Consider the following 14,224-nt stretch of genomic DNA (forward strand, 5'->3'; position numbering starts at 1 on the left):
AGGGGAGGGTGGGCGGGGCTCGGGGGACCGGAGGGGACGGAGACGGCGGAGACGGCGACCGTCCTCGATCAAACGAGGGAAATCCTTCCTGGAAGTGAACCAGAGTCTTCATTATGGGGATCTAATGAGTAGAAAACGGAGACGATAAATCCTTTCATTCACGGGGTGCTCTCAGGCTCTGAAGTCTGGTTTTAAATAATCATATTGCACCCCCCCGCCCCCCCCCTTTAATAATGCTGCAGGTGGGACTGATGCATATGTCAGCTGACTGCTAAATATCGCTCCCACTTAAACTGCAGAGGCAGGCTCTTGTCAAAGCTCTCCACAGGAATAATGTCCTATACGCGAGATGAATCGATACTGAAGTGAGAGGTTAAAAAGCAGGTTAAGGAGTCGAGTGCGGACGCTACTTCTGGACTTTAAAGACAATCCGTCCTGATGTCACCGCACGTTTCACCGAACATCCGCACAATGTCATGTGAGTGTGTGTGTGTGTGTGTGTGGATGCTGCAGTAAGAGGGACTTAAGATGTAAAATGTTGATCCACATTCATGCAGACCTGAAGACAAATCACCCTTTGACCCCAGTGTGAACCGCCCCCCTCCCCCCCAGAGAGAGATAAAACACGCTCTTGTGTGGCAGCAGGACATCTATCTCTCCGGCCAAGATGAACCTGGCGCTGATCCTACCTCCTCTGCTCCTGGGATGAGAAGCCTGATGAACTACCCCCCCCCCCCCCTCCACCTCCCCTCACACACACACACGCATGCACACACACACACACACACACACACAGCAAGAGAGAGAGAGAGAGGGGAGGGGGAGAGAGAATACCATCTAAAGACGTTCTCAGAAATTCAGACAATGTTCAAGTCAAAAACCGCTCTTGAGCAGTGAGCACTGAGATTTGATTATAGAGACACTCCTCTGTGTCTCGACTCTGTGTCTATCAGCCCAGCTCAGGTAGAGAGGACGAGACTTTGGCTATAGCACTAGATTATGCTCACTTGCTTAGAAAGGAGATGCACTGGTGAGTTCTGGCGAGTAGTAGTACACTGACTACCTACGTCAAATGCAATTATTATAAGTCGCTTTGGATAAAAGCGTCTGCTAAATGACTGTAATGTAATGAGACGCAGAGGAGGGACAGGCCACAAGCTGGACAGCCGTAACGGGGTCCTTCCTACAGCGCCTTCGCATCATCTCCCATACTAGTTAACAGCTAGATGCAGTCAGCGGTTCAGTGGATGTAAAATACATGCGTCGCTCCAGTTCAGGTGAAAGTTGTCTGTCAAGTGAAAGTGCGAAGTCCAAAAAAAAAGAGGAACTTTTCTTTCCGAGCTTTTGGAAAATCCACAGGGTTTTCTTTAACAGATGCGCAGCCACATTTTCCACCCCACTTCACCCTGTTTTCATATCAGAGGAACCCACTGCGATTTGTGATATTTAAAGCGTCTGCTCTTCCAGTCTGGCTGCTTAGATAGCCCCCTCCCCCCAAAATGTCACCCCCAGGCCCTGCGTTCTCTGAACAGAGTGTTCCTTGTGTCACCAGCTGTATTATTTGAAGATTCCTTTGTCTTGTGGCTCGGAGTGTTTTAAGCTCCAGCTGTGTGTGATAGTAAGGAATGAGCTGCCTGAACAGGTGACAACAAGATAATAGCTTCCTCATCCAAGAGTTCATCAGGCTGACCTGTCACCATCTCATTGTGCGTGTGTGTGTGTGTGTGTATGTCTTATATCAGAGTGCAGCGTGTGTGTGTTTGTGTGTGTGTGTGCAGAGATGATTGCACGTTTCTGTTCATGGGTGTTTGTGTGTGTATGTGTGTGTGTGTGTGTGTGTGTAGAGAGAGCATAAGTGAGCGTCTCCCCCTCTAATCCTCCTGATGGTCCATTCAAATTAAAATGAACCTCTGTCACATTAGTAGGAAGAGCGGAGAACAATGCTGCTCTTTCTCCCAGTGAGCAGGCAGACGTGCAGATTATCATCCCTATCTTGAGAACCATTATCATTACAGACCAGCTACCATCTCTTCTTCCTTTGGAAATGAAAAGACAGAATGATGTTATTCAACTGCAAGTTCGCCAATCATCTGCATTCAGCATTTTCGGGACTGGAGTTGCGTGGCGTCTGTCACAGTTGACTGAATACTTTATCACGTAGTGCACACATGCCATGTAGCTCCATCCCATCTGCTGTAGTGCAGTTTCATTTATGTGATTAAACAGAATATTTCCATCACCATCTTCAACATTACATTTCATTACAGTCATTTAGCAGGAGCTTTTATCCAAAATGACTTACACTAATTGCATTTAACGTAGGAAGTCAATGCACTCCTACACGCTAGAACACTCAAGTGCCTCTCATTTCTAAAACAATTGACTAAGAGCATAATCTAGTGCTGAAGCCAAAGTGCAAGAATAGCAAAATATAAAAACACTAGTTGCTTAAGAGGGAGGATCCTGGTACCTCTTGAAGATCCTCCACCTCCTCCTCTTCATCATCATCATCCTCCTCATCATTATCATCATCATCCACACCACCATCACACCCCAACAGTAACAACTCAGATCAGAATCACGACGATCACAGCGCACATCAGTCTGGAATGGGAGGTGATAATGAAGACTGAGCGTTGGAACTCCTACCACAGTCTTCCAGCTTCACCCTCTCCTCTGAGACACCACACATACGAGTGACAATGTCACCCATAATTCAGAGCCAGGAACTAAACAGAGGGGAGAAAACGATTGTGATGAGTGTGCGTGTCGACACGGAAACAACATTCGCCGCATAATGAGACGAGATGTTGCTACAGGATGTGAGATTCCTCCCTGGTGCGATCCGTGTCTAATTTAGGAAACGGGATAGAGGCTCATGCTACAGGCGCTAGCAGGGACTGATTTCTACCCAGAGACTCGCCAGGGCCTGTGTGTCCTTTAAGCTTGGCAGCGCTCAGCGCCCCCAGGTTCAGCTCGCCCTTCAACCTTCACCGGCCAGCGCGCACCCAGAGCTACTGACCGCCCGGCTGGCTGCGACTGTCTGGTCAGGAAGAGAAACAGGAAAAGAGACGGGGGTGGAATTTTGTGCCTGCACCAAAAACTCGTCCTGGCCTTTGCCGAATCTCTGCGGCGTGCGAGCGATCTGGTGAGAATGATCCGACGCGATGTGTCTCGGACGTAAACGCGGGTCTCATCAGGGCGGACGAACACACTCTAACCAAGGAGGCCATTGGAGGCAACGGACGAGCAGTTGAAGCTTGATAATACAAACCGTCAACTGTCAGTTTCAAGCTGTTCAAATCAAAGCTGGGATACGGTCGGTGACGCTCCAACGCGTCGCCACGGACGGAGAAGCAGCAGTGGCAGCGGCGGTAGACAAAACAGTACAACACACCAGAACACTGCTAACCGGTAGAACACTGTAGAACACACTTTAGAACACAGCACGGCACGGAACAAAGAAGAACACAGTAGAACACTGCAAAAGATGGTCAGGACGGCCCGTTTCATTTGCGGCCGCCGCCACAGCGAATCATCGGTGCGATACTGCGCTGACAGTAGGAGTTATAGGGAGAGGGAACTAATAAATAAGATGCCACAGACAACGTCCGACTCTGGTAAACGCTTGAGGAGGCGCGCGTCAGGGACTTACATAGCAGCGACTTAAAGTCACGCCGAAGACGCCGGTGACGACCCAGTGGCAGGTTCCCAGAGAGGGATCACGTCAGATGAAGTTAAAGCAGGCAGAGCTTTTTCTTAAACACCTTTTAAGGGATTTGCCGGATAAGCCCAGTCTCTCCGAGCAAACCAGAGGCCCCTAAAGGAGGCGGAAATCGATGGGCGAGCGAGCAGACGTACACTATAGAGAGCGGAGTCGGGGAAAAACGGTTATTTTGTGCTGCGTGTGAGGAGAATAATGAAGATCATACGCCTGGTGTGCCTCCCTCTCATCATCATAATCTCCCATAGCGGTGCTCAGCGCAGACGCTCGCCTATCTAATGTGCTCCGCTTGCCCATTTAACACCTGCCGAATTATCACACTCGTGTGCATTTATACCCGAGTGGGAGAGGCTAAAGGAGACCGTTCTTCTGGTATGAAAAGATTATCACTTCACTAAAACCTTGCGGGGTTGTCAAATATACACGGCACAACGAAGCGGTTACGCACCCCGTTACGTGACCCTCTGAACGGTAGGTGCATCGAGTCTCAACACGCGCCCGCCCCTCGGAACGCCAGACTCTTCTCGTCTTACCCCGCGCTAATATGCTAGTGTTCAGCGGTTCTATCAGCAGCAAACAGAGGGTCGATTATAGTTAAGACGTTCTTTTAAAAACTAAATTATTGTTAATCAAGGGTAGGCAAGGCTCTCTTGGAGCGAGAAGTAGCCTTACAACCTGTTATTTGGAGAAAGGTCTTTAGAATCTGGAGTCCAGGTGGAATAATAGGTTGTCAGGCTACTGCTTGCTCCGACCAGGGGAGAGCGCCCCCCGGAGAGGTCCAGCTAAAGAGCTCCATCTTGTTAATGGAAATAAACGCTGTGCCTGGGCCCTCTGGCGAGAAGACTTGTCTATCCCTCGCTAAAGTCCTTCATTAACTTTATCTAAAATAGGCACCACTCCGAAGGTGGGGGGAAAAAAGGGATGAGCTGCTGTAAGACGCCTCATCCAATTTCCGAATGAAACGACGTATCGACTTTAACTTTGCTATGTCAGCACAGCGTGGTACTGTAGGTGTGCTGTAACGATGTGTGTGTGTGTGTGTGTGTGTGTGTGATGTGTGAGGACGACGGTATGGAATGGGGAGGATATTAGGCAAATTATGTCATTTTCTTCCACACAAAGTGCGCTGCAATTGGTTTTCAGACCAGCCGACTCATCAGCATAATGTTATCTTAATGATATTTGTGACGCCTCCGGCTGTGACCATGGTTTTCTGCCACTCAAAAAGGTCTGAGGTTCGGGTTACTCATCACATGATCAATGAATCCACGTTCAGCGAATCAGTGAAAACCATGACAGCAGCAGTGTGGGCTACTGGGTCAAAATACTGACATTTGAAATTATTTCAATTACTTATCTATGTTTGATTGCTCTTGATTGCTCGGTTCACTTGATCTAGACAAAAATTGTACTCATTGTAATTCGCTCTGGATAAAAGCCTCTGCTAACTGACTAAAATGTAAACATACAGTAAATGGGCATGTAAACCAATGGGCTGTTCCCAAAAATGCTCACCTGCCTCTCCTGGCAGCCCGAAGCAAACAATAGAGTAATTGAAACAGTATTTCAACCCAGGTCTGCAGAAGGTATGGAGAGGAGGAGATTGTGAGCCATCAAACTGTCTGGACTGTCTCCAGGCCCTCTGCTAATGACTCAGCGGATGGCAGTTAGCCCTAATTAAGATCATAAATTGTCAAAATGTTTTGCCACCCGTGCGAGGTGCTATCTGTAACCGGGCAGGATTTCAAGCTATTCTCATTCTAGTCACAAAAAAGCTCAGCTTAATATGAGAGCGTATGAAATTCAGCACGAAACCAACAGCATTCGTTCAAGTTACAAAGAATGAAAAGTAAGAAGTAGTAGAGCAGCATTTAGTTGAAAACCATCATGTCGATAAGATCTAAACTTGCAAACCAGCCAACCAAAACGGCAAACGGCAAAGCCTCAAACACATCTTTGAAGTCAGACTCGGCCCACGTTCTTTACAGTGTTCCTGTGTCTTCCTGAATCATCAACGCTGACATCTAAAGGGAAGACATCACAGCTAGTTCACCTAACCCACTTTCAACATGTTATTTTGATACCAGCCCACTGAGGGACACTCCTCCTCCTCCTCCTCCTCCGTCTCCACGGTGTGAGGGAGGAGCTGGGGGAGGAAGACTCACACGCCTCCTGCCTTGTGCTTCACATCGCTCTGCCAGAGCCTGATTCCCACCGACAGGAAGTGATGACGCTGATGTGCCTCCGCGCCTCTCTGGTTTATGCAGACTGACAGCTCGCGTTGTTCAGAACTACACTACCCATAATCTGATGGGCCCTGTGGAATAATCACCATGGCGATCTGGAGTCATTCACCCTCTATTTAGTACAACATGATACAGTTATCTATCAGTGACTAATCCAAAGCAATTGTCTACTGTGCACTAGATGCCAGCATGTTTTTTTGATGACTGAGTGAGTACTGTGCCATACTTTGCGTGTTTATATTGTTTTATACACTGTTGTGAGAGCAACTAATCATTCTTATTTTTTTGTGGGATACCACACTTTTTAGTCACTCTTTAACAGACTACATTTAGGAGCATAATCAGCTGAGAGTGGTCCTGATCCCATTGATTCTATTGCTTCTGATTTCTTTTCTTCATAAGCTTAGTGAACTGATTACCTCAACAGCTCAGCTGTGTTATTGAGACGTTTCAGCATGAAATTTGTTTTTCCTCACTGAACTTTAAGCAGAAATTCAGCCACCGAGTCTCAAAAGCCAAGAGGGGCTATTAAGAGATAATTACTAATTATGCTAATTTGCTAAGTTGCGCTATTTCTTGCCATGGTCATTTTATCTGGGGTTCTCATGAGAGAACAGCCACCATTCAATGTTAATAACCTTTTTTTTTCCTGGGCTAAATGTTCAGTGTAGGACGTTGTGTCCTGAACCAAGGAATATTCTAGCATACCCTTAATCAGGAAGTGTCTGTGAATGCGCAAACAGGGAAGCAGTTGTTGCCAGTGGCAATGACCTTCATTAACCTTATAAATGCCAGCAGTGCTTTGTCACAGTAGTTAATGCAGTTATCAGCACAAACACAAATACGGCCGAATTGTTGGAGGCCAAAAATAGCAGCATTTACACCTACACACACATCTCTCTGCAATCCCTATACCCCCCCCATGACACACACACACACGCACGCACGCACGAACGCACGGACGCACGCACGCACGCACGCACGCACGCACGCACGCACACACAGTGACATTGGGTTGTACTGCACATTAATAACTGCAGTGATGCAGGTCATGGTAACTATTTCTTACACAGAGACATTTTTCCCCCTGCAGTGACAAAACCTAAATTAGAAATGTGTGAGGGGGAATAATTTGTAAGTGAGAGTTGACAAATATTACACTCCGCACCCCACGTCTGCTCTTGGTAGCCTGTGCAGTCACATAGGATGAGTAAATATTATAAACAATTGGTTTACAGTACATAATGAGAAAGTAAGGGGTGATGACAGGAAATTACCATAACCGTAACTCTACTGGTCAGTGGCCTTGGTCAGGGTGGTCAACAGGAGGGGTTACGACCTCTGACATGCCTGACTGAATAGATAAAGGACCTTGAGGAGAGAACAACATCGGCCAGCAAGGTCGCTGCTCTGCTCCTCCATACCCTGCTCCGTGTCAAGATGGCGTCTGCTCGTGTCGAGGTGGTTGGCGGCTCCTCCCCCCACCACGCGTCAATCACACCTGTGTCCCCGCAGGTTCGAACCCCTCCTGTCCTGATCCCCCCCTGAGTTCACCTGCACCCCGCTCAGCACTAAAATCAAGATCAAGACCGTCGATTGGCCGACTGCGCCGTTGCCGGGACAGCGTCGTCAGCGGCCGCGGCGGGCGGCGGCGACGGGGGACAGAGCTGCGTCTCGCGTCCGTCTGGCGAACGGTTAGCTGCTGCGGCCCCCCCCCCCCCCCCCCCACGACCCCCGGGACACACCCCACAAGGGGACAGCGTAGACAGTAATTGCTACATAAATTACACAGCGCTTGGCGTCAGCTGTTTCCGACTTCCCGGCGGTCGTCTGATATGTTGATAGGCTGTGATGAGGGCTGACAGAGGAGAGAAACGGCACTCGAGCTACAGATCGCTACATGGTGTTCAGGAGAACAGCAGGAGGGAGCAACCGGGCACAAAGTACGCTGGTAGGGCTGGGTTAAAAAAATCGATTAATCGATTCTGAATCGATTCTGAATCGATTCTGAATCGATTCTGAATCGATTCTGAATCGATTCATGAATCCCAAAATCCTTTTATTTAATGAATAGTTCATTAATTCATTCAATGATTCATTCATTCATTCATTTTTGGAAATCAGTATCAATACCCTGCCCTAGTTTTGATGTATTGCATAACTTGGCAGTCTTGTAATTAAGGTTACAGCTAAAAAAAAAAACAGATTTTAGTAACACTAACCGAATCGATATTGAATCGAATCGAATTGAATCGTAATAATCGATTCTGAACCTTGTGAATCAGAATCGAAACGATTCTTGAAATTCGAATTGATACCCAGCCCTATACGCCGGCACATTTATCAGTCAAGAATAAAAAAAAAGGTCACGTCCTGCTCGTGAAAAGAAGATCGACTATTAAGATATGGCGGCCCGCTGTACACAGCGACGAGACCCGATATCACACAAAGCCCCCGACGCGCCGCGCCGACCGCGAGCCCACTGAAACCCAGATGCTGCCGTTCCTAAACGCCAGGCTGTTAGTCACTAGGAACGTCACATTTCCTAAAGGATGGCGAATTGTATTTGTCTTCCGTGGCAGAGAAACTGCGCCGGGTTCCCGAGGGACGACACATGAAACCCCTCAGTGTGCTGTGATTCATCAGAGAGCGGGAAAACACCGGCTGTGTCTAGAACTGCTCACAGTCATGATGGAACGCCGGCCTATGGTTTCCTGTGGAGCGTCCTCCTCGGACACTGGCACACCCAGCAAATGCAGGTCAGACAATAGCCAGTTGAAATGAGTGTTGAGACGTGGACGATGTGTGTGTGTGTGTGTGTGAGTGTGTGTGTACCGTACGTGACAGTCAAGCGCAGCAGCAAATGAACTACTAATCGGAAACTACTTTGGTGACGTCGCCCACAGACGCGTGATTGTGGCGACTGCTCAGATGATAAATCATGATGAATGGTTTTCGGCGCTGTATGAATATGAGGCAAATGATTTTCTCATTTGGCACAGTAGTACATTACATTTCCTGGGAATGTTGAACAGGGTACAATCGGGGAGAGAAATGGTGAGTAAATGAATGTTCTCTAATAGTAACTGGCCCTTTATTGGATCCTATAATCTTTATTGTGCATGGGGGGTTTTCAGAGCTACTAGCGTTTTCAAATGGCACTTGTGCTAAAAAGAACAAAGCAAGGGCGCAAATGTAATGAAGTCAAGGGGAAAATCTGCTTACGTCCATTTGAACACGCACAGTTTTAATACATGGTCAATCTCGAAATAATCTGCAGCATTTGCAAAGGGATTAACTCCCAAATGCCCACATAATCCCAGAATGGGTCCGCTTTTCCAAGACAACTATGGGGATAGTTGTCTGAGCCTTCAAGATGAGGACGGTGTGTTAGAATAACATCTCCATCATCTGGACTAGGAAAAAAAAGTTTTAAAAATCTGAAAAATGCTGACATGTAGATGTATGTAATTTACAATGGCTAGATTCCTCTAAGTAAAAGGACACTGTCTTTCAGACTAGGAAAAAATATAATCAAATCATAAACTTTCATTTTCATCACTCAGGGATTTTGTTAAAAACACACAATTCTGGACACACTGGCACACGACAGACATCTGGAATACTACAACTGTTGAAAAATGAATTTAGCTGATTAGTATTTTGTATTTGCACTGTTTTTTGGTACTGTTTTGCACCCTGTCCTATGTCGTCTGCAACAATATATGCCTTAACCCTAGTCAAATTCCTAGTAAGTGTGAACCATATATGTGGCAATAAACAGGTCTGGAATCTTGATCTTTCACCTCCAGTGTGTGCCGACTCTGGGTTTCAAAGACAACGACAGTGCCGTGCCATGTGCCGACACTCAGGCTATTGTAGAGGAGCCATTTGCTATTACCGGTTCTGAGAGACAGTTCATTTGCAATTGGCCCTTGCTCCTAATGTCCCGTACTATCAAACTGAATCAGCAGCCCTGATAAATTAGCCATTTAGAAACACACTGTGAGGGGCTGTCAGCTATTGTGCACGCATTGTGTGATACTCATATGCAATGCTTAATGTCGCGGAACCAATTCTGTCATTTCCATTATGTAAATACATTTACCTCAGCACTATATTTTATGTATTGTCTTCCCTGTCTCAATTACTTGGGCTATTAGAAATCACAGGTTATGAAAATGGGTTCAGTTGCCTGCTTGCAGTTTGATATGCAAACTGTTTGTGAAACCTTGTTAAATATTTTACTGCAGAGTCAGAGATTTGAAACTGAAAAATGCCCAGAGCCTTCTCTCCCACTGTACTGGATAACTGAATGCAATACAGTACAGCCAGACACAGAGTCCAGTGCACAGCTGCACATCCAATAAAACTCAGAACACAAAGACACATCAGCAACTACAGTCCTGTTATGTTCACGGAACTGTACATTCATTATGTTTGAATATATACATCAAACCATGCTTATGAACGTATAAATCAATTGTACCTGTATCTTTGAACATTAATACATTTTCCCTTCAGTGCCTCAAACTAACCTCTCTTTACACCAGTAATAACCTCCCCTTACTCCAGTAATAACCTATCTTTACTCCAGTAATAACCTCACCTTACTCCAGTAATAACCTCCCCTTACTCCAGTAATAACCTATCTTTACTCCAGTAATAACCTCACCTTACTCCAGTAATAACCTCCCCTTACTCCAGTAATAACCTCACCTTACTTCAGTAATAACCTCACCTTTTACTCCAGTAATAACCTCACCTTACTTCAGTAATAACCTCCCCTTACTCCAGTAATAACCTCACCTTTCTCCAGTAATAACCTCACCTTACTCCAGTAATAACCTCCCCTTACTCCAGTAATAACCTCACCTTACTCCAGTAATAACCTCCCCTTACTCCAGTAATAACCTCCCCTTACTCCAGTAATAACCTCACCTTACTCCAGTAATAACCTCCCCTTACTCCAGTAATAACCTCACCTTACTCCAGTAATAACCTCACCTTACTCCAGTAATAACCTATCTTACTCCAGTAATAACCTCACCTTACTCAAGTAATAACCTCACTCCAGTAATAACCTATCTTTACTCCAGTAATAACCTCACCTTACTCAAGTTATAACCTCCCCTTACTCCAGTAATAACCTCACCTTACTCCAGTAATAACCTCACCTTACTCAAGTAATAACCTCACCTTACTCCAGTAATAACCTATCTTTACTCCAGTAATAACCTCACCTTACTCAAGTTATAACCTCCCCTTACTCCAGTAATAACCTCACCTTACTCCAGTAATAACCTCCCCTTACTCCAGTAATAACCTATCTTTACTCCAGTAATAACCTATCTTTACTCCAGTAATAACCTCACCTTACTCCAGTAATAACCTCACCTTACTCCAGTAATAATCACTTTGTTGCCCCCCTGGAGGAAAATGACCACTCATCAATCACAGTTTGATTTAGAAACACTGCACATGGAATGAACTGTTCAACAGGGAACTTAATTTTTAACTACACACTCTCAACTCAAAATGTGGAGGGCAACACACACACACACACATACACACACACACACACACACACAAACAAACAGGAAGATACTGGCGCTGTGAGGAAAAACAGCCTGATCAATGAAAGTGTGTTTATCAGCACATCCAGACGGGTGCCTGCAGCAGCCTGTATATGGTTGTGATAAGGAGAACAGGTCAGGACACCGACCAGCCCTGAACCGCTCAATGACATATGCATTATTCTGCCACTGTGGAGAGCACAAGAGACAGACTGCATCCTATTGCCTAGTTTATGTCATTTCAAGATCAAGATTCTTTCATTTGTCATTTGATATGATTGTTATTTTATTTCTTGCTTAACAGCAGTAGCCTATACTGTAGGTCATTTTCTTGAGGCGGCTACTGGTATTTTCTCTGATCCCTTGCACCGCTCACAAGTTTGTGACATTACTGTATTCCTCATTGCTAATATACAGGTATGTCAATTATTCTTTAAATATTCATCAGGTTATAAGTATGTTTACCTGTTTACTGAGAACTGAAACAAAAGAATGTGAGAACACATTGCCTTCTAAATGTATTCTAGTTACACAAGGTGTAGATTATTATAATAATTACTATTATTGTTATTATTATTATTATTATTATTATTATTACTATTATTAGGCTATTATTATTATCATCATTATTTTAAATAAATGTATGTGTTGGTATATATTGTCATCTAGGCAATGAAAAAAATGTTATATATCACTATTATTTCCAACAATGAACCCACAACTTTAGATAAACAATGCAACTTCCAAAAAGGTCACATGACCTTTATAGATAATTAATGGAATTTCAACTTAAAAAAAAAAAAAATCTTAAAGATCGGGTATAAGATAACTCCTGTCTTTAGGGGCTGTTGTCGCAAACAAGAGTTTTACATGCTGGAGGTAATTTTGCCCAATAAACCCTAAACTGACATTGTTATTGTGTAGCCTACACACTCTTGTCGTGAGAGCATCTCATGCTTTTTTGTTTTAAGTGTGCTGAAAAGCCTCTGTATAGTAGTAGTTTGCCATAAATATCACTGCAAATTACCGTCTACAACAGTAGGTAAGTTAATTCTTATTCCTATTTTCAGTTCATATTTGATATATAGCCTACATGATGAGTGCAGATGCGTGGCGGTGGCCTGGCAAATCAATACAAAATCTCAAGCGCTTATTTGTAGAAGCATCTCGCCTGGCATTTTACTTCCCGAAATCGTTTTGTGGTGTATTGCAAACCACGATATGTAACAGCAACATTTTCCACCTCCAGATCACTGAGCGAAGTTCAACTTTACTGAGAGAGGGTGAATGCGTCACGGGGTCGGTGAAACATACAGGGAAATTCGCCGTTCGCTGGCAAGAAAATCAACAATGCACGTGTTCTATTTAACATTAGGAAATCACAAAATATATCGTTTTGAATGTTCGTAATATATGTTAGAGAAAATTATTTGAGGTCATGCTGAACCTCGTGGCGTTGATCGACGCCGTCAGTGCGCCCTGCTACCCGTCCAAGGTGCGCGCGACCTTTGTGCTTGCCTTTGTTTAAAAAAAATAAACTGATATAAAAGTTTACCTTTCCTCTTCGACCTTCTCCTCCTTCTCCTTTTAAACTTGCATTTGACTTGACTGCTCGGAGTTCCCGAAGCGCGGGTGCTGGTTCCAAGAACTGATGCCATCACAGCAGACTGACTGACTGGCTGACCGTGGAACAACGCTGGAAATAACTTGGATTCGCTCCGTTGTTTCGTCTCAGTTCGTGATATAGAAGAGTCCTCGGTGACGTTGTGGATATTTCTGTCTCTTTTTATTCCCTCCCGAACTATTATTACCGGGGAGTGTGTCTCGCTGCTAAAGCTCTGTCTGCCCAATTACCTCTGAAACTCCTGCAAGCCTTCCTTCTCAGCGAGACTATCAGCTCAGCACGAGGGCGCACACTACCTGCCTCCCTCGCGCACAGCGTCTAGAACCTGCAGCACCGACGCTCTGCGAACAATTTGGGCACCAGCCACTTTGAGTCCGATCATGCAGGAAGCCTGTCTATTTGCTGTCGCAAATTCTAATTGGACCCAACCACGGCTGTCTTCTAGCTGTGACATCACCGCTAGCCCCGCCAGCCAACCGGCATCCATTTACACCCCATTCTCCCCCCGCGGTCTTGCAAACTCAGCGCCCACTCCGGGCTGAAGGACACGGGTGATGCTGCTGTTTCCCGCCAGGACACGTTAGGGAGGTAAAGATACGTCTGTTTGTGTGAAAGATGTCTCTGTGCATGTATGTGTCCGTGCATATCGTGCCTGGATTGTTATGGTTTTTAAGATCTCTCTCTCTCTCTCTCTCTCTCTCTCTCTCTCTCTCTCTCTCTCTCTCTCTCTCTCTCTCTCACACACACACACACACGCACACACACACACACACACACATACACACACACACACACACACACACACACACACACACACAATACTCCCTCTCTCTCTCTCTCTCTCTCTCTCTCTCTCTCTCTCACACACACACACACACACACACACACACACACACACACACACACACACACACATACACACACACACACACACAATACTCTCTCTCTCTCTCTCTCTCTCTCTCTCTCTCTCTCTCTCTCTTTCTCTCTCTCACTAAGACGTGGAACCCGGAATGATGTTAAATGTGGAATGCAGAATGTTGAATTCATTGAG

At 45.5% G+C, this 14,224-nt stretch overlaps 1 protein-coding gene across 1 annotated transcript in view; it reads right to left on the reverse strand.

Moving 5' to 3' along the window:
- adarb2 (adenosine deaminase RNA specific B2 (inactive)) overlaps nucleotides 1-13,204 on the reverse strand; it is a gene marked incomplete at both ends in the record, with an annotated part of 150,404 nt that extends 137,200 nt beyond the window's left edge. The window contains one exon of the mRNA XM_084442810.1: nucleotides 13,102-13,204. Coding sequence (XP_084298936.1) covers nucleotides 13,102-13,204 — 103 coding nt within the window. The remainder of the gene's footprint in view (nucleotides 1-13,101) is intronic.
- Between the last annotated feature and the right edge of the window lie 1,020 nt (nucleotides 13,205-14,224).

Source organism: Borostomias antarcticus (genome assembly GCF_949987555.1).
Source record: "Borostomias antarcticus genome assembly, chromosome: 9".
NCBI lineage: Eukaryota > Metazoa > Chordata > Actinopteri > Stomiiformes > Stomiidae > Borostomias > Borostomias antarcticus.